Source organism: Cibotium barometz, chromosome 15, assembly GCF_041138505.1.
Source record: "Cibotium barometz isolate CiBa-2024 chromosome 15, ASM4113850v1, whole genome shotgun sequence".
NCBI lineage: Eukaryota > Viridiplantae > Streptophyta > Polypodiopsida > Cyatheales > Cibotiaceae > Cibotium > Cibotium barometz.
In genome coordinates this window covers 22712281-22733698 of record NC_141060.1, presented here as the reverse complement: position 1 = coordinate 22733698, position 21418 = coordinate 22712281, and the positions used below count along the sequence as shown (strand labels likewise).

The following is a 21418-nucleotide window of genomic DNA, read 5'->3' as shown; positions in this document are numbered from 1 at the left end:
GGGGCAGAGAGGCGAACTGGGCAGCGGGGGGCAGAAGGGCGAAAAAAAAAAAAAAGGGAGAGAGAGAGAGAGAGTTATGTTACTGCCTTGGGGGCCTGAGGAAGGGTGGGTGGAAAGAGGGAGACAGAGGGACGGGCCAGCGTAGCGAGCCAGCCCAGGCGGCGAACAGCGAAGCGAACAGAAGCGAACAGAGGCGAACAGCGAAGCGAACATAGAGAGGGCGGCGAACAGCGAAGCGAACAGAGGCGAACAGCGAAGCGAATAGAGAGAGGGCGGCGAAGAGAGAGAGAGAGAGAGAGAGAGAGAGAGAGAGAGAGAGAGAGAGAGAGAGAGAGAGAGAGGGGGGGCGAAAAAAACAGAAGGGAGAGAGAGAGAGAGAGTTATGTTACTGCCTTGGGGGCCTGAGGAAGGGTGGGTGGAAAGAGGGAGACAGAGGGACGGGCCAGCGTAGCGAGCCAGCCCAGGCGGCGAACAGCGAAGCGAACAGAAGCGAACAGAGGCAAACAGCGAAGCGAACATAGAGAGGGCGGCGAACAGCGAAGCGAACAGAGGCGAACAGCAAAGCGAATAGAGAGAGGGCGGCGAAGAGAGAGAGAGAGAGAGAGAGAGAGAGAGAGAGATTAACGTCTACAAGAGGCCAAAGTCGGCCTATGAGACAAAAAATAATACAACTGTGTTCTTCCGGTCATCGGAAGAAAAGAAACAAAAGAAAAAGTGTGCATGTGTCTGGATACAACTGTGAATCATCATGGATCGGTGGAGCCCATATACAAACAATATAAGGGGGGTGGGGATGTGGATGGAGTGCTAAGGCAAGATGCATCTCTATATGCTGAAGGGGTAGTACAAGCATGCTATGCAGATCTATGTCTAACTCCATCCAGTGCCATAAGAGGGATATAAGATATCATACATCGCCGATGCTGAGGCTGTGAATGGCATGAACATGTACCCTAAGTCTGAATGAAAGCGAGCTAGCCTCTCCTGTGTCTCCATCTGGTGTCTCATTCGGATAGCTGCTATCTCTCGGCGGGGTGCTCTATGTCCAGTCTGTCTAGGTCTCCTCCTGGCTCTCAATTCCTCTGCTCTCTATGCGGTCACCCCACGTGGTACATCAGCTGGCACTGGCATAGCTCTCTGGAAGAAATCTGTGAGCTGGGACTATCTCCCACCCCTAGTGGGAGCCGGTGTCTGGAATGAAATGAAATGATATATTAACGTCTTCAAAAGGCCAAAATGACCTATGAGACCAAAAAGGTTACAACAATTGGTGGATCTGATACAATGGCTGTGGAAGGAAAGCTAAAAACAACTAAACAACTAACTAAAACTGAAACAACTATGAGGAAAAGTACGGTACTAGGAGCTCCTATGGATAACATCTGGGGGGAGAGAGAGAGAGAGAGAGAGAGAGAGAGAGACGCTAGAGAGCTTGGAGGTTTGAAGCGAACAGTGAAGCGAACAGCGAGAGAGAGGGCGGCGAACAGAGGCGAATAGCAAAGTGAACAGAGAGAGGGCGGCGAACAGAGGCGAATAGCAAAGCGAACAGAGAGAGGGCAACGAAGAGAGAGGGCAACGAAGAGAGAGAGAGAGAGAGAGAGAGAGAGAGAGAGAGAGAGAGAGAAAGATTTTATTAACGTCTTCCAAAAGACCGAACTCGGCCTATGAGACAAATCGGTGTACCTGTATGGGGTATCCTCTGTCATCCCAACAAAATGAAAAAGTATTGAACTAAAAAGCTGAATATGGGTGTGCAATAAGTACAATGAGTGGGGGGAGGGGATGGAGCTCTACCACTAGGAGAATGCAAAGCTATATGCATGGAGTATACAATCATGATATGCAACCTAGCTAGCTCCATCCTGTACCATACTGGGGGTATAAAATGGTATACATCGATGAAGGGGGTGTCCACAGCTCCCTGAAGAACATGCCTGGGTGTGCTCTGAAGCGAGCCAGTCGCTCCGCACCCTCTCTGTGAAACTCGATCTCTGTCATCTCTCTCTGGTATAGGCGTGGTGTCCGAAAGCCAGGTGTCCTCTGTCTCCTACGGGCTCTAAGTGTCTCTGCTCTCTGGAGAGTAATTCCCTGCCGTGTGAGGGCTGGGAGTGGGATGGATCTCTGAAAAAATGAGAGAGAGCTTGGAGGTTTGAAGCTTGAGAGCCTAGAGTTAGAGCTTGAAGGCTTGAGAGAGCGAGAGAGAGGGGGGGGGGGGGGGGGGGGGGGGAATCTTTGGCCCTTAGTGTGTTGTATTGTGCAGACTCTTTTGTGGATGTGTTTTGCATGTTTTGATGTTTTTAATCTTGTTTACAAATAATCAATTCTGAGAAACACACCTCGCCGTTGCAAATGTACAATTGTGATGTGTATCAAGGGCAAGATTGGGCTCTTGATGTGATTTGCAAAGATTTAGAAACACTTTTGATTCTTAAAAACCCACACTAAGGTGAACTTGCAGTGCTGCCCCCGCCTGCCCTCTGTTGCCTCCGCCTGCTCCTCTGCTGCTCCCGCTTGCCCTCTGTTGCCTCCGCCTGCCCCTTTGCTGCCCTCACCTGCCCATCTACAACCCCCCGCCTGCCCCTCTTCACGGCTTTGATCCAGTGGTGGAGGATTAGCGCCTTACCCCGGTCTCACTACAGTTCCCTGCTCTTCCTCGGTCCTATTGGAAGCTTTTAGCTTCCATAGGGGCATCCTTTGGCCGGGTTGTAGAGGTACCAGTCCTTCCGAGCTCTCCCGCCTCAGCTTCCGCGGCCGTTACCGCCACTCTTGATGGTGTACCCTAGGTCCTTGTGCTTGTTCCTGATCCATCGATTACTGATCATCCTGTTATGCTTCAGAGACCTGACGGATCTCATCTCCGCCAAAGGATGGAGATTGCAGGCAAACCAGACCAGTGTCAGATTGGTCGTCGACAGGGTCACATTGCTAGAGATTGTCCCAAATCGAGGGACCATGCCAGGAGGCAGCGTGGTCCTGCCCATCAGAGGCCTTCTGCAACTTTGGTGGCTAATCAGGTTTTGCTTGCCTCAACTTGGTTTATTGTCTCTTGTTGGTGCTTCTCTCATGCGTGCATTGGCCAATTGCGGAGATTGATCCGCAATTTTCTCTAGTCGGGCTTGGATGGCACCTCAGACACTCGTGCCAGGGTAGCTTGGCTCACAGTTATTCAACCCAAAAGAGAGGGGGGCTTGAATATTATCGATCCGGATGTTCAGTGCACGGCGTTGCTTTGCAAACTTGTGGTCAAAGGTTTCCTACCAGGCACTAGCCTTGGAAGGATTTTTTCTCGTCTCAGATTTCTGGATGTACACCCAGGGTCGGGAGAGACTGGATGCCCAACACACATTTTTTGTTCACAAAGGCTGATACTAGAGCACCATCTTCCCCTCTTATTGCAGCCATTGTCTATGCATGGAGAAGCATGAGATATTTTTTGTGACAAAGGCTTCCTAGGTAATTGGACGAGGCTGACCGACAACCTATTATGTGGAATGAGTTCATTAGGGATGAGGCTGGTCGGCCACTTGGTGCATCTTGTTATATGCAGTGGTTAGGATGGGAGAGATGTGCATACACAGTTCTTGCTTGGAAGACCTTTAAGAGTCTTCCGGAGGATTGGAGAGATGTATCCATTCAGCATCTTAGGGGCAGTGGTTAGGATGGGAGAGATGTGCATACACAGTTCTTGCTTGGAAGACCTTTAAGAGTCTTCCGGAGGATTGGAGAGATGTATCCATTCAGCATCTTAGGGGCTCTAGCATTCATATTGATCAGATTGATGCAGCTATTCCGCTTGAGTGGCTTTCTAGGACCTTTCACGGAGACTATCATCCGAGTCGACAAGGAGTTTTTTCGAGAATAGGCAAAGCTCTGTAGGTCATTGCTCTCCGGGGCCAAGAGGATAGAGATTGCCTCATTTACTCTATCATGCCTGGTGGGAGATTGAGGAGATGTAGTATGGAGGAGATTATCCCAGATACTAGGCTTAGTCCAGTGAGGATTGTTGGTGGCTCGGGGAAGCACCGGTTCATTGACCCTTCTCCTCATATAGTGACTCATGGCTCTTGGTGTTTGTGGTTATATGGCGGCAGTCCTATCAGATATCTTCAGTGGGATCCAGGAGAGTGGGAGTGGATTGATGCCTTCGATCCTTTGAAAAGCCTTCCTCTTGTCAGTTTCACTGTCCGGAATGTCAGGCTTCTCCTAACTCGACAAATGCATAGGATCCCTACTCTCAAGCCTCATTGGGAGAGCTATGATATTTCTCCAGTGATACAGCGCAAATATTGGCATAGACTTTGGCACTCATACAGAAGGAGCCAGATCTCTCATTTCTTTTGGTTATTCTTACATGGTGGTCTCCCCACCAATCAGTGGAGATCAGTTTTCGGTGTAGCACCTTCCTGTCCTAGGTGTGCGGCAAATTCTGAGACCGTACAACATTGTTTATGGGGATGCAATATTGCACAGCAGATTTGGGCTTCTGTAGCCCAACTTATGGGTGGCCGAGCCATGCATGTGACTTGGGGGGCAGTTGCTTGGCTCTCCCAGTCCGGTCCGCAGCTTTTTTATGAGGGCAGTGGTACAGATTCTGCTCTTTTCATTCGTAGAGGTATTGCCCAGCATGGTTTATTGCAGGATGTTCCTCACTCTGATTATACACCCGCTAGAAAGAGGATTGACACCAGTTGGAAGAGTATTGACAGTATTAAAGCATGGCAGATCTGGAGAGCTAGATGCACAGAGGCTATTGAGGGTGTCCAGATTTTTGGGTCTCAGTGCATTAGTACTATATGGGGTGATATCATCCATACTCTTATGGCTACTTGGGCTCGCATTCAGGGGCCCTCTCGTTTTGCGCAGGCGAAGTGTGTGATATTTATGCAGAAATGGGACCATGGCATCTTCTTTTCCTTTAGTACCACAAGTCTTACATGGCATCATGATGCTCCTCAGTTGTTGAAATCACCTTACATATAGGGGTGATTCTATTCTTTTCCGGCTTATAGCTGTGATTGTTGTATGTTTTTCTCATACTTAATAGAAGTCTCTTTCTGGAAAAAAAAAAGATTGGGCTCTTGGACTCGCCATGAGCAAGTGAGCCATCTCAAGGGCATTGCTTGTAACTCCTATTTATGTGAGGCTTTTCTCCCATTTTTTATTGAAAGAGTCCTACAGCCAACTGGTAGGTTAAGGTTTCAATGTAGGACTGAGGCCCAAAACTTACCTTCTTAGCTAACTTGTACGAGGAAGCATACTCCTTTTGGTAATACAAAACCTTAAAGGGGGAGGCCCCTAGTGTGGTGTATTGTGCAGACTGTTATGTCATGTTTGATGTTTTTAATCTTGTTTACAGTTAATCAAATCCGAGAAAAGCCCCTCCAAATTACAAATATACAATTGTGATGTGTGTCGAGGGCAAGAGTGGGCTCTCAGACTCGCCATGAGCGAGTGAGCCATCTTAAGGGCATTGCTTGTAGCTCCTATTCACGTGATGGTTTCCTCCCATTTGTGATTGAAAGAGTCCTATAGGCCAACTGGTAGGTCAAGGTTTCTGCATAGGAATTGGCCCAGACCTTACCTTCTTAGCTATAGCTAAGTTGTATAACATGTGCAAGGGAGAGGGCTGCTTGTTTCTTCTAAGTTCTATGCCTGAAAAATCAACCATAAAGTGTGACAAGCAGAAATCTAATAATTTACACCTCACTTACCTTATCTTGTAACATTATAATAGGCTTCTTAGATTTCACACACATTATTATGTATAGGTTCTCTATGCTCAAGGTGACCATTCCCTTCCTTACAGAGTTATATATAATTCACATGCAATGAATCCACCCAACGTCCATACAAAGAAATCATAAGATATCAAAATCCAATCCGAACTCATCTGATTAGACACAATCACCGTAGTGTCTCCTACTGGCGAAAATTAATTGAAAGGCAATGTCAAGAGGGCTGGAGGGTGGAGGCGCACAAGTGCACAGGCAGGCACGGCTGGATGGCAGACAGAGATGATGGCAGGCAGGAGGCCGTGTTGGTGGGTGACGAGCAGGAGGGGGACAAGCTGGATGATGGGCAGTGAGGTGGTGTTGGGTAACAGGGCAGTCAGATAGGAGGGGAGCAGGGTGAATGACGGGCAGTCAAAGGTATACACAAAAAAGAGCAGAGGGAAAGACTCAGTTTTCTCAAACCAAGCCTACTATATTGCTGAACAGATTCTGCTAGATTTACTGAAAACTGCAGCGCATACTAAGTGCTTTACGAGTAGAGCAACAAGGTGTGGTTCTTGAAACTGCTCTTCTTGCCTTTGTCTTCTCTCCCTTGGCTGGCTGCTCCAAAAGACTTGTAGAAAGTGTGTAGAATAGGGAGAGAGGGGCCCTATTTTACAGAAAAGTAGGCCAACTAATCTGAATTTTGCATTGACTGCAATCACATAACCTCTTTTGCACCATTATATGCAGCTTGTGACAGCATCTCCTTGGATTGCATAGATTTCTCACAACCCTTGTAATTTACAGTGCAGATCCACACCCTTCAAGGGCATTGCAAGCAGATCTAACGGCTGCTGAAGATCGCCCAATGGCCTTTTTCCCAGTAAAGGGGTAAAGGTTCTTTCCCTCGGGGGCATCAGGTCTGGTATTTCATGCTTCAACACATAATAGATGACAGCTGTGACTCCTACAAAGCTAATAAAGAGAAAACTCAAACTACGTCTCAATCCTGAACACCACAATGGCACAACTATTAAACTGTTGCATGTTTGAATTGATCAAGCCCAATCCCTCAATAAAGAGCTCGAATTCACTTTACCTTGGGCAAGCCACCGACTCCAAGAGCAACATCGAGAGATAAAGATCCAGTCGATATCACAGGGACATTTTTCGGAGCGACATTCCTCCCTAACCACATAACAGTCTCTTTCCCGAACGTGCTTGTGATTTGAGCCAAAGCATCTTCTAAGGCAGCATATCTGTCATCTGTTACCCTTTCCTCAGAGGCTGCATGACTTTTATGCTTCTTTCCTTCTCACAAGAAAGCAATTCAATGTATCAGTTCAAAATTTCAAAGGTGTAAAAGTACTTCAAAGTATAAAATACAGAGGAATTAGAGATCCTATAGAATGTTTCGCAAGTATTCAACCAAACAACCAGGACAAGATTCTTTGTTTTCACATCAGCATTACAAACCACGAACAAAATTATAATAGGGACAAAAGAATAATGCAACCACCACAATTGTCATAACTACCCCATTCTCACATTTTTTCCTAGGAAGAGTCGTTGCCAATCCTGTAAGAAGTTTTCATCCCAACTAGCCAGCAACCATTTCCAATATCATTGACAACAACATTGGAAAGTGTCGGTGAACGCGTTTTGAAAGACCAGATTGATTAGAACGGCACATCATACTAAGCTTAGTCTAAGAAATAGAATGTCCTACTAGATATAAAAGGAGAGAGTGAGCGGCACTAATGTCAAGCACGTGTGCCAGCCGGCAAGTGAGTAGCCTAGTGGTGAGGGCGTGTGACTTGGGAAGGGGAAGTCCCGAGTTCAAATCCCTGCAAGCCCCAAGCAACCACAAGCTAAAATGCCTTCGGAAGGGAAGACCAGGGCAGGTACATGGATGATGGAGGAGAGTTGTGATGTGATTGTGAATATGGGTAATGTAAGATCAAAGTGCTATGGCCGGATAGGTGGTCTTCATAGATGGGAGTCAAAATCATGATGGAAATAAATGCGGGTGAAGTGGAAATGGGGGGCAGAAGATAATGAAAGCGAGATAAGTATGGTCGGCTCACATGGATAGGGGTTGGATAGTGAAATCTCGGATATGTGACATCAGAAGAGGGAAGCCAATAATCGCTGCATCCTGCAAGTGTTAACTATTTAAGCTGAATCTGCAACATTTACATATTTCAGGTAATTTCGCTTTGACGTGCTATTTCAGGTGCTTCTACATAATTTCGCTTTGACATGCTATCTTGATCGCATCCAGTTTTCAAATAGTTCACTGATGTTGTGCCAAATTCTTGCAGATGGAAAATTCTCAAGTAGTGGGCCAAACACAGTTTTTCTTCTCTGGATATAGTGATTTCTCGGAGGGGCAGCACAAACGCGCACTTTCTTCTTTGTATATAGTTTTTCCTCCGAGTAGCACCAGGTTTGGGATGTAGTGTTAACAGTGAGGTTGCATACTGAAATCAATGCTCCATCCTGTTACATGCATAGGTACCATTTAGCTTAGGTGCAAGCCCCTTCATAAGGTGGCCATGTTCAAGCACCTCCCATGCAAACAAACCAGTTGGACAGCTGGATGTGACCACTAGAAGCTGTCAGAATATGCAGCAGAGATGAAGACAAGATCTGAAAACACCTAGAGCAAGTGCACAGCAGAAAAACGCAGAAATGAGAGAGAGAGAGAGAGAGAGAGAGAGAGAGAGAGAGAGAGAGAAGCGTATAACTCTGCTATATACACAAGAAAATCCCGGAATACAAGATGAATAGTGTGGGGGGCAAGGGGCCATTTCATATGGCCCCAGGCAGCCAGTCGGCCTGCTGAAAAACAGCCGACAGCATGCAAAAATGCCCACAACCAGCTCTGGTGCAATCGGCCAGCAGATAAGCAATCGGCCAGGTCAGCACACCAGGTCGGGTCCCCAGTGTCAATCGGTGAGCATCTGAAACAGCCGACAAGCACAAAACAGCCTCCCACACCAGGGAAAAAAATGGGAAAAATATGGAAAGTGGGGAAAAATGAGAAAACAGCTAAATCAGGCGGGCACACCCACAACAGAGGCCCTGGTGTAAATATGCAGACACGAGATGACTGCTAACACCCCCTCTCAGCTCCTGGATGTGGAACCAACCCCAGTGAGCTGGAGTGCTGTCGGAGCATAGCCTGAGGTGGAGACTTCGTGAAGAGGTCCGCCACATTGTCCTCCGTCGAACAATAAAGAAGCAAGATGTCACCAGCCAAGATCTTCTCACGAACAAAGTGATATTGCATCTCTATGTGCTTGGTCCGGGCACGGAAGACCGGGTTCCGAGCAATAGCTATATAGCTTTGGTTATCGCACTGCATGACTGTGGGCTCCTTCTGTGGAAACCCAATCTCGCCAAGCAACCTCCGCAGCCACACAACCTCGCAAGCAGCACCACAAGCAGCTCGGTACTCTGCCTCTGTCGATGACAAGGCAATAGTTGGCTGCCTCTTCCTGCTCCATGAAACCACTCCTGAGCCGAGGGAAAAACTGTAGCCTGATGTAGATCTCCTCGTGTCTGGATCTCCTCCCCAATCCGAGTCACTCCAACCTTGGAGTCAGACTCCATCCTTCAATCCCCCTCCTGTGTAAAAGAGTCCAAGATCCTTCGTACCCTGTAGATACAGCAAGATCCGCAATCTTGCATCCCAATGAGACTTCAACGGCGTCTGCATGAATGAGCTCAATAGCCCCACAGAAAAGCTCAAGTCCAATCTGGTGTTCAGCAACCAGATTGATGAACCAACCAGCTTCCAGTACAGAGAGGCAACAACTGGCTCACAAGGATAATTCATTGTAAGCTTCGTGTTCGGGTCCATCGGCGACGTGATAGGCTTGCAGTTCTCCATCCCAAAGGCCTCAAGCAACTCAAGATCATACCGCTTCTCAGAGACAAAGAACCCCCTCTGGGTCTGCCAGATCTCCTATCCCAAGAAGAAATGGAGTAAGCCTAAATCGATTATCTCAAACTCCTTTGACAAGGCAGCCTTCGTCACTGCAATGTGTTCCATATGACGGCCAGTGAGAATGAGGTCATCCACATAAAGGATGATCAGTGTGACCATGCCGCGTTCCCGAAAGAAATATAGGTTGGGATCTGCAACCGATCTCTGAAACCCAGCCCGTAGAAAGAAGGAATCAATCTTCTGATCCCAAGCTCCTGGGAGCCTGTTTGAGACCATACAAGGCCTTCCGTAACCTGTAAACCATCCCCTTCGATCCTGGAACCTCAAAGCCTGGAGGCTGCTCAACATACACCTCCTCCTGCAAGTCACCATTAAAGAACGCAGATTTAACATCCATCTGATATACAGGCCACTGCTGAGAAGAAGCAAGGGCAAGAACGGTCTGAATCGTGGTCATCCTCGCTGTTGGTGCAAAGGTATCCTCATAGTCGATGCCAGGCCGCTAAGCATAACCCTTAGCCACAAGTCTCGCTTTGTGTTTGTCCACCGACCCATCTGACGTATACTTGGTCTTAAAGACCCACTTGACACCAATGACAGACCGTTTCGACGGCCTCGGTACCAACTCCCAAGTGTTATTCTTCTCAATGGCGTTCAGTTCCGCCTGCATGGCTTTCCTCCAAGTATCCTGTGCAAGGGATTCCTTGACGGAAGTGGGCTCTTTGTCCCGCATGATACGAGACATCGAAGCATAGTTTACCTATAAAAGCTCCGTTGAATGACTTGTATCACGGACTCTGTGCGATCTTCGAGGTCCGTCCTCTGTGGTCCATTCGGAGGGAAGCTCCATGACACCTAACTCCCGAAGGTTGTCCACTAACCACCTGGGTACTCGAACAGAACACGGAGCCTCCTGCTGTTGCGGGGTCTCATCTCCAGCTGTGTGCTCAACCTCCTGAACTGACTGAGGTTGTCCAGCTAGAACAATCGACTAGGAATCAACATCAGAATCCTCTGGGTCTCCAAGAAGTGGCGGCTCATCAACAGTGGAAACTAGAACATGCTCATCAAAAGCCACATCCCTGCTGACAACAACCTCGTTCCTCTCTTGATCATACAACCTGTATCCCTTGGAAAGAGAGTTATAACCCACAAAGATAAGCTTTTGGGACTTTGAGTTTAGCTTCACCCTCTTCTTGTTCGGAATGTGAACATATGCATAGCTCCCAAACACACGGAAATGGGAGACATCAGGTTTCCTACCAAAATATGCCTCAAAGGGAGTCATGTTCGGTACAGAAGTTGTCGGAGACCGGTAGAGGATATGGACAGCCGTAGCCACAGCCTCTACCCAAAGTGGACGAGGAAGATCACAATGCTCCAGCATCGTTCTCGCCATCTCCACCACAGTCCTGTTCTTTCATTCAACTACTCCATTCTCTGACGGCAACCTGTATTGGCCAGCTTCCGCTTGATGCCATGTTCCGCACAAAATCTCACGAAAGCATTTGAAGAAAATTCACCTCCTTTGTCAGCCCAAAGAGTCTTCACCTGCAAGCTAGACTCTTTCTCCACCATTACATGCCACTCCTTGAACCGAGCAAAAGCTTGGTCCTTCTGTGAAAGGAAATAAACCCATGTGAATCTGGAACAATCATCAACAAGCAGCATAAAGTACCAAGAACCTCCCAAGGATGTTGTCTGCATGGGTCCACACAAGTCAGTGTGTACCAACTCCTCTAACTCCGCCCGTGGAACCCCAACAACAATGAAATCAACCAAGTCATAAGACTCCAAAACAGATTCCACCATTACCTTCCATATCCCGTAGTTGTTCCCGTCCAACTGACGGTCCACCGGGAACGTGGGGAGTGTCGGGATCTTCACGTGCTTCTCAGCCATCTCAAGTAAATCTGCCATTGCGGGGGTGTAACTAGGGTGGGTGGGAAAAAATGAAGAACTAAACCTGCAAGTGGCTGTCCAGCAACACTGCCCGCCTTTTGCTTGCTTCTCCTCTTCCCGTACGGCCCAAAACAGTCCTCCAATCAGCACTACAAACAGCCCCCCTCTTGCTCACACAGTTCCCAACATCTTCCAAGAGCCTAGAGCTCTGATACCATGTTAGAATATGCAGCGGAGATGAAGACAAGATCTGAAAACACCTAGAGCAAGTGCACAGCAGAAAATGAGAGAGAGGGAGAAGTGTATAACTCTGCTATATACAAAAGAAAATCCCGGAATACAAGATGAATAGTGTGGGGGGCAAGGGGCCATTTTATATGGCCCCAAGCAGCCAGTTAGCCATCTGAAAAACAGCCAACGGCATGCAAAAATGCCCACAACCCGCTCTAGTGCAGTCGGCCAGGTCAGCACACCAGGTCAAGTCCCCAGTGTCAGTCGGCCAACATCTGAAACAGCCGACACGCACAAAACAGCCTCCCACACCAGGGAAAAAATGAGAAAAATATGGAAAGTGGGGAAAAATGAGAAAACACCTAAATCGGGCGGGCACACCCACAACAAAGGCCCTGGTGTAAATATACAGACAAGAGATGACTGCTAACAGAAGCCACCTGATTACAAATGGGTTAGGTAGACCATAGGTTTGATACAGTCCCAAGTAGGCTACATGCAAGTGTTTCCTGATATTCGCACTAAGGACTAAAGAAGATCCTCATAAGACACCATGTCCTTGAGTTGCAGGGCCAAAACGTCCCATATGAGCTTGGAAGCTACAACAAGGCCTTTGCAATTGTGTTAAGTCTAGTTGGTTTTTTTTTTCCAAGAAAAATATCCTTCAATTAGTTAATGAGAAAAGCAGCCACAAAAGGCTAAGTACAACCACGAAGGGCTAAATACAAACTCGCCTCATATACGGGCGGAAAACAAGTGATCATAAGGGGGAGAGATGCTTCTCCTTTGGCTGGCCGCTCTATGAGGAGAAGGTTAACTCATACAGGGGGAGGGGGGGAAAACAACCACACAGGTGGTCTGTAGTGCCAAATGGGGTCACTGCCTCTATCTATGAGGAAAGGGCCAGGACTCCAAAGTCTCAAGAAGGCTTCCCGCCGCTTCCGCATGCGGTCAGAACCTCCTTGCAGCTTGTCCCACTGACCGCAGGAGGATGTGAATGATGTCGAGCCATATGCTCCTGATGGTCTCAGCCAGCAGAGTGTGGGTACCCTCGATGGCCTCGCTACATCTAGCACACCAAATGTGCCAGGCTACTATGCTATTGCAAATCTCCCAGCGCTGGCATGAGCCTGGTCGCCAAACACCTGTAGGTGGGGCTGTGACTGGAACTACTGCAATACGATGGTGGGAGACCTAAAGGGCATGGCCTCCCATATCCTCCTCGTAAGTCCTAACCACTCTAGCCTCGGTGGCCCAAGCGACAGTACCCCAAGTGATAATCCGGGTCGATACCCTGTCATAGCAAAGATGCGGACAATCCGCTGCCAAATCTGTTGAGCCTTCGGGCAATCCCAAAGGCAATGTCGCTGAGACTCTGGGGGTGGCCGCACCTCAAACAAGCTAATGGTCACCCTCCGACTGCCAGCCAAGTACCCACTGCCAGACTCCTGTGTGCCGTCAGCCAAAGGAAGAGAGTGATCTTCCTCGGCCGAAAGCCATCCCAAAGCCTCTTCCAGAAATCTGAAAGGAAGCACTGTGATAGACCCTAAGATTGCCAGTGTGCTGCTGTTGCCGATGTGCCATCTATCTCCGACATCTGGATCCTGTGGCCGAGCCTCGTTGTATATACAAAGAAAGGGGCATCAAGAGTCTCCACCTGGTCTGTGGGATCATGCCACGTCCACTCTCCCGGGTCCTACTGCAGCCGCGTGAGAGGTCGGCACTCCCAAATCCATAACCGCCAAAATCTCTCCCTGGCCACCTTGGCCGGTGCTGGATCTATGTGCCATGCATGTGCCCGAAAACCAATCACCCTCACCCTTTGTAAGGTGCAGCCTCTGAAATCCTCCAAGGGGTGCTCTGATCTCTCTAACCTGTCATGTATTCCAATAGAAAAAGTGAGCAGACAACTGTCCTCATCTGCTTCATAGACAGCCACGAGAATATCGTGTCTGGTGACCACGCCTAGCCACATCGAGGGAGTCAGGTCTGGAATAGGAGTTAGCCACTCCCGAGGAATAGCTGAGTCAATGTAGATGATGAGCCTGTCTCTACCCCAGATCCCTGTCAAGCCTCTCTCCTGCTCCTCCTGAGGTAACTACCTGTGTGCAACCCAATCTCCAAGAGACCTGGCTGGTCCCATGCTCAAGGCACCCCAGGATATGTGCGGTCGGGCCCCTAGCATGTGGCCACTGGGTAAACGGATCAGGAGGTTCTAGATCAAACACTATCGAAGATCCTCCTCTGAGGCCACTGGAACAATCTGTCTGAGGGCTTGCCTGAGATGATCCAATGCACGAAGTAAACTGGCTATGAATCTGTCCTCAAAGGCAGGACTAAAACCACGGGCTCGGATCTCTGTGAAGATCCATCTAGTACTCTGCGGCCACGGGCCTCCAAGGTTCGGAGTGCGGGCTGAAATCCGAGCCAAGAGAAAATCCTTCCAAGGCTCACCACCGGGTTGGAGTCCTCTAACAATCAACTTGCCCAACAGGGGACGGCTATAAATAGCTAGGCCCCCTCTGCTACGTGGCTAAATGATCACTCTCCATGCCACGTTGGCCCTGGCTGGCCTCCCATCACTTCCGGCCCACAAGAAGTTCCAGATCAAACGTTGTACCTGGCCAATACAAGCCCGAGAAAAGGCCCAGCACGAGGTGATGTACCACATGGTGGCAAGCAATACCTACTTCGCCACCACCACTCTATCAGCTAGGGATAGCCTCGTCGAGCTCCAGTATAGAAGCTTCTTCCAAATACTCAGAAGAAGCGGAGTGAGCTGCTGCTCAGAAGAGATGTCAATGCCAACCTGGTAGCCGAGGTATCGGACTGGAGTGCTCCTCGAGATCCACTGGAAAGCCTCAACTCGTCACCAAGTCGGGGTGGGTGCTAAGCCTACCCAAAAACCACACGACTTGTGCCAGTTGATCTGTGCTCCTGATCCACAGCAGAAAATCTCTATCGCCTCCGCGAATCTCTGGAGATTCCCAACATCTCCAGCAAGGAAGGCTGTTATGTCGCTTGCAAACTCTGAGTCCAACAACTCCTCCTGTGTGCAGAGGGGAAGGCGCAATCCCTGAAGACCGGTCTCCTGGGCGGAGAGAAAACTACTCATGGCCTCGGCGACAAATAGAAAGAGGTACGGTGCCAGAGGACGGCCCTGTCGAACCGAGCAAGAAAGGGGGAATTTGTCGCCTCGGACTCCCTGAATGAGAACCTGGCTGTGAGATACTGAATGAAGTCTTGAGACTTCGTGAATCCACTCCATAGGGAATCCCATCCGGCTCATTGTGCCCTCTAGAAAGCTCCAATTCACCCTATCATAAGCTTTCTCAAAGTCAAGGAGAAGCACAATGAGGTAATGCTGTCACATCTTGGCCGAAGCTGTCGCCTCCCAAAAGGTAAAGATGGTGTCCAAAATACTCGGATCCTAAACAAAACCAGTCTGAGTGTCATGGATCAAGTCTGGGAGGGAAGGCTGAAGTCGCCTCCTGATAGCCTTGGCCAAAATCTTGTGGGCCGTCCCTAGAAGGGTGATGGGTCTCCACTGCCGGATCTCCAATCTATCACCACCCTCCTTGGGAATCAAATGTATCAAGCCCTTTGTGAGCCTCTCTGGCATGGCACCTGCGAGCATAATCTCGTTAGAGGCAATGCAAAGGCCACCTTCCATGAGGTCCCAATGGCGAAGAAAGAAATAAGCCGGAAGCCCATCCGCCCCCTGGGCATTTTTCCCCGGGTAATGCCTTAACCGCCTCCGCCAGCTCCTTTGCAGCGAAAGGGGTCAATAAGAAAGACCGAAGAGAAGGGGAAACCACCTCTCTCGTGTGTCTCCAGACTCTCTCGTGTGCATCCATCACCTCGGGGAATAATGGGGCACCAGTGAGAAGAGACCGGAAGAAATCCGTGGCCATATCTCTCACCTGCGAGGGATCGGAAACAATAACTCTATCCTGGCCACGTAGCCTGCGAATACCATCTCTGCTCTTGTGAGGGATGGCTATCTCAAAGAAGTCCCCAGTAACTCTATCACCGGCCTAAGTCCATAATCAGGCCCTGGCATGGTATCTATACTCCACCCTCCTCTCCTCAATGGACCAAATCTCCGTGCGGGCAGTAGCGATCCGACTCTCAATCCACGGGCTGTCCGGAGAACTCTCCTGAAGACGCTGTAAAGAGGCTAGGCCCCTTCTCAGACTCCTCTGCTGCTCCCAAAATCCCTCCAATCTCCTCTGGGCTGCCTCCTGTAAGAAAATACTGACCTCCCCAAGGCCCTCAACCAAAGTGCACGCTGCAGATCCTAAGGAAAAGTCTAGACCCGCCCATATATGCTCAATCCGGCTACAAATGTCGGGGTCCTAAATGAGGCTATCTGGAATCCTAGAGCTCGCATGTCTGTCATGCCTCCATGGGTACTCTAGGGATAGAATAACTGGAGCATGATCTGAAAATGAAGTGCGTGCCAGAATACCAACCATGTCTCCACGGCTGCAAGCCCACTCGTCCACATAAAACCTGTCCAGCCGAGAGGTTGGAGCCAGTGCTCCGCCTATCCGATCGAGAAAAGCTAAGACTCCCAGGGCTGTGCCCGAACTCTCAAAAATGCCAAGGGTCCTGTCCCCTAAGAATCGGTATCATCTCCTCCCATGCAGCGTACTCCACCCCTGAGACAGTGGTCGTGCCACCTCCAAGTCTGCCCTCTGCTGCCTCTATCAAGTTGAAGTCACCGCCCATGGCTTGTTGAACAGTGCTCCAAAAGATAGCTCTACCTGCAGCCGCATTCGGGGCACAAATGTGGAGGAAGCCAACGCTATCCTCTCCAATCAGAATGCTAACCCACTGAGCACGTCCTGGAACTAAGACTCTTGATCCTGTCACAGACAGCAGAAGCTGCTCACTGACAGAGAGACACACTCCTCCTTGCGTCCCTGAAGGGCCGAAGGATGGAGACCAAAAAGTATGACTCCTACCTGGTAGAATCTTCCCGTAGCGGCGCGCACGCCCCTCAGTAAGATGGTGCCCCTATAGGAAAAGAATGCCGATAGATCCCCCCACCATAGCTCGATGCAGCTCTCCTCTAAGGATGCCTCGCCTCTGAAAGCACTAAGGCCCCCCTAAGCCCTGAATGTTCCATGAGACAATCCTCATATCAATCTCGGTGTGAGGCGGAACTACCGGAACTACCCTCCACTCGAAGAGTCTTGGACGCAGGCTTAGACGAGGAATAGTCACAATCTGTCCTAGTGTGGAGTCGCGCCAAGTGGGCGTGGATCCTGCCCTCCAAGTACTGCCACTCTGCCCGAGCGCGAGAGTATGCATACTCCATACTCTATCGATCACAATGGAGGTATCTGTAAGAAGGGGGGAGAGGTACTGCGAGAGAGGTATGCATGAACACAAAAATCAGCACCTCCAAGCTAGAGGTCACCATCTCCCCTCCCTGGTCTCTGTGTGCTAATCCATCAAGCTCCATCCTGGCCAAAGGCCATAGATGAGTAAGAACATCGGTGATCCAGAGATCCTGCAGATGATGCGATAGCTCAACTACCTGATCCTGTATGGTAGCGGCCACCGACTCTGGATCCCACTCTGTCTCGGGGGCTGCGCTCAAGGGGAAAGAGAAGATTGTTGCGCCATTCTCTCGCGTAGAGGGTCTGGAGTGGTGGATAACCACACATACTCGAATAGGGGCTACGGTCTCCTCGAACCTATCTGTCCCTTCCGTCGCAAGACACCAAAACTATAATCCACAGGCTACCCCAAGATCCTGGGAGGCCCGCTTGGAGACTCAAGTAGGAGAGCCCTCATTGGTGAGGCCGCAATGGTCATCTCCATTGGCTCTAAGAAACGATAAATCGGGAGGCAAACGGTACTCGCCGGCTGTCTCCTCTCCGGGTCAGGGGTTGAAGGGGGCCGACGGGAATGCTCTGGAGAGGCCCGCGGGGGGGGGGGGGGGGGGGGGGGGGGGGGGGGGCGCGATCGTAGGCACGGAGAAAGAGGAAGGGACAAATGGAGCGACTGCGGTGAGAGTCGGAGGAGAGGGTGGGGGAGGGGGGGGAACAGGGGAGGAGGCGAGGGGGAGTGAGAAGGCGGAGAGGCTGGAGAGGAATGCTGCTAAGAGGTATCCATCGGAGATGAAGGCTGTTGGGGAAGGCTCGATGAAGAGAGCGTGGGGTCAACCTGCCCCACTGGGCACTGAAGGCCAGAGAAGAAGTCACGACGAGGAATTGGCCGCCACCTCGGGGGGGGCGGGGGGGACCCTCTCCGTGACTAGAGGGGGCCTCGGCTCTGCGGGCGGGTGTTGTGATAGGTGCTCGAAACGGTTCTCTAACAAAACCGAATCCTCCTACATGTTGCCAGCCTGGCGCGCACGGCAGCGACGCTCAGCTCTAGTGCTCGGCTGGCGACCGGGGCGGGGGCCAACTGTTTGCCACTCTCCGATTGATGGGTCATCCATGGTCACACCCTGGTGCTCCACGGCCAGGAAAGCTGCTCCTCCCTCGGCCCCCTAATGAGGATCTAAGTGGGCAGAAGGAGTGGGGGGAACCACCGGGGGCGGTCGCCTAGTCTAATGCCAAGGGCAAACTCTAGCCAGATGACCCATCTGTCTGCAAATAAAGCATTGGCTTGGAAGGCCAGAATACTCCACTCGCTGCATAATGGGATCGCCCCGAAGACTAGGAATAGATATCATGTGAGGCACAGAATCCGGCGAGCCAATACAAATGCGGAGAGATGGAATCCCCACTGCTCGTGCGAGGGCCGAGGCAGTGGTGGGGGGGGGGGTCCATCACTCTCCCGATGGCACCACCAATCACAAGGAGTAGAGGAAGGTATTCCTTCCTGAGGCCTAGAAAGCAGACTGTCACGGGAAAGCCTGAAACTCCAGCTAATGGGTCAGATGCCGGGTCGAAGCCATGCTGCCACTGTGCAAAGAAGGCCTGGGCCGTACACAGTGCAATGGGACTCAGGTGCATGACAAGATCAGATGTCGCTGGTGAGTCGAACTCAACCTCGTAGTACCCACACCCCAAAGGATGAATATCTGTGATCTTTGTTGGCGCACCTAGGAGGCTAGCCTAAAGAAGATCTCTGAGTTGGCCATGCGTGGGGCGGCTACAGACAATCTTGCATAACATAGTGGAGGCCTCTAGGGATGCGACAGTCGTAGCGAGAAGCTAAAGGTCCGCTTCGGAAAACGAAAGGCAGGTAACAGCGGCCTTGGTCGGGGGAGATGCAGCGGCTGCCATGGAGTCCTCCTAGGGGTGAAGACCAGAAGAGGCCGAAACTTGCTGAGACAATGAAGACCCACACCCTGAGGGCGCTGCCGGAGGAGCAAGGATGGGCTAGAGATGGCGGAGAAGCGAGGAAAGAGAGGCGGAGGGCGCAGAAAGGAAAAGAAAAGAAAAAAGAAACGAAAAAAGAAAAAAGAAAAAGGAAAAATAAAAAATGAAAAAGAAAAAAGAAAAAAGAAAAAAAGAAAAAGAAAAATTAAAAGAGGAAGAAGAAGAAGAAGGAAAGAAAGAAAAAAGAAAAAGAAAACAAAGAACGAAAGAAAGAGAGAAAAAAATTAAGGGGGACCGAGCTGAGGAAAGGCACAAGCGACATGGGAGGAAGGAACCTTGGGGGGGGGGGGAGGGGAGCGCAGGCCGCGAGGGGGAGGGGGGGCAGGGGCACGCACATAGGCAGAGAGAGAGGGGAAGCGGGAAGGCGAGCGGGGAGGTTGGCACAGCTGCAGAGAACACGAAGAAGTGGGTGCAGAAGGAGAGGCGCAGGTGGGGGGGGGGGACTCAAGGTCGTGCTACGACTGATCCTCAAGTTAGTCTAGTTGGTTTTGTGAGCTTTCTCCCCCATCTCCGAATCTCCATGGTTACGATAGCCACCACTGCCGCCATTCAACCATCAGAGCCCAAGACAGGCGCAACAGCAATGATGGTAGCTCATCAGCAGCTTGGCAGCTTGGCACATCTGGTATGCTCGCTGCAGCACAACCATTGACAGAGTGACTACCCCGCATGTGGAAACCATTCGAACCATATGGGTGGATCTCATTCACACAGAGAGGGTGCTTTGAGGGCTTGACTAGCGAGTTGGAGCACATGCAGCAAAGGCAAGAGAGAGGCAAGAGGAGTTCTTTCGCGCTTGGACCCCCCAGACCCTTCTTTTGGAGCACATCCAGCAAAGGCAAGAGAGAGGCAAGAGGTGTTCTTTCGCGCTTGGACCCCCCACGAAGGACGGAGGAGTTTCTTAGCACCATAGGCCGCCCGAGTGGATTTCCCCCCTCCCCCTCTGATATAACCTCTCCAAGAGCGGCCAGCCATGGAGCACCCCCTTTCATGTCTTTTGTATATATTCACTGCATTTCTGCAGTGTTTGTACTTTTTTCTTAAATTAATGAAAGGATCTTCTCTTTTTTTTTAAACGTGTCATGACCAGGTGATAGGGCTTCACACATTTTACATAGGCTTGCTATGATGGGTATCAGAGAGGCTTATTCTTGCATTGAAATTAAGATATAATGTTGCATCTCTAAGAGTGAGAAACATACTTGCATCTCTTTCTGATCCCAGAATACATGGTTGTCTCTCTGTTGCATGCAAGAGAGACCAGCATCTCTTTTGAGTACAGGACAATCTTGCATCTTTGTTGTAAGAGCAAGAGAATAAAGATGATGCTTTGTAAGATGGACCACAGCTAATTAGTGTGAATGCCTAAACAATAGAGTGATCACATGAAAGTAATAAATGTTTTTATGGCATGGACATCGCTTGTCTTTTATTTCCTCACAGAAAAGACCCAAAGGGTTTATGTGTTACATGCACTGAGGTTGTTTGTGATAACACACAACATGGCTTTCTTTATACCTTTATGCGGTGACATCTTTAGCATCCAATTCACAGAGTAAAGAGAGAGAGAAGAGAATAGAAGGGAAGTGGATGACACAGTATTCGGTCCCAATTACCCAATGAAGGCCCCCCTTGCAAGCAGGAGTATTTGCTTATATTATTGTTTGGAGAATGGTGTACAATGCTTGAGAAAACAAGCGATATGATTGCCCAATGCAAGGACGAGAAAGACCGTACGTCAACTGAGTATCCACCAATCCGAAGCACTGCAGAAGAATCTTCGGGCCATTTACGCAAGTCCAGATAGCTGTAGGCCTGCACATATGCTGGCTGAATGCTGAAGAGATACTTCAATGATTGCCTGGAATAGATAAGATGCTGATTGGTGCTTGAACTGCTGAATGATCTGCTGAATACCTGAATGAATTATGAGGCAATGATGCGATTGCTTATATCTGTCCTCATGATGCTGGTCGGTCCAGATAAGCTATCGGCCAGTTTCACGTTGGACAAAATGCTGGTAAAATAGCATTAAATGCTGTGATCACATCTTTTGCTGTTTATTTGTCCTAGCCAACTCTTGCCTACTAGCCGACTGCTGCTGCCTCTTCCAATGCTGGCCAACTAGAGCTCTAAGACTCCTATGACTGGCCGACTACTGCTCTAGGGACTCCATGGCTGGCCGATTGCTGGTAGGGGCAGAATTAGGCAGCCAACTAGCTACCTAGGCCCCTCCAAGGACTAGATGAAGCCCTTATGGGCTGCCATGC

At 49.8% G+C, this 21418-nt stretch overlaps 1 protein-coding gene across 1 annotated transcript in view; it reads right to left on the bottom strand.

The window, feature by feature from the left end:
• Positions 1 to 21418, bottom strand: part of LOC147631073 (uncharacterized) — a 142374-nt gene that overhangs the window by 57342 nt on the left and 63614 nt on the right. The window contains exon 3 of the mRNA XM_086809400.1: positions 6814 to 7025. Within this exon, the coding sequence (XP_086665526.1) occupies positions 6814 to 7025 (212 nt within the window). The remainder of the gene's footprint in view (positions 1 to 6813; positions 7026 to 21418) is intronic.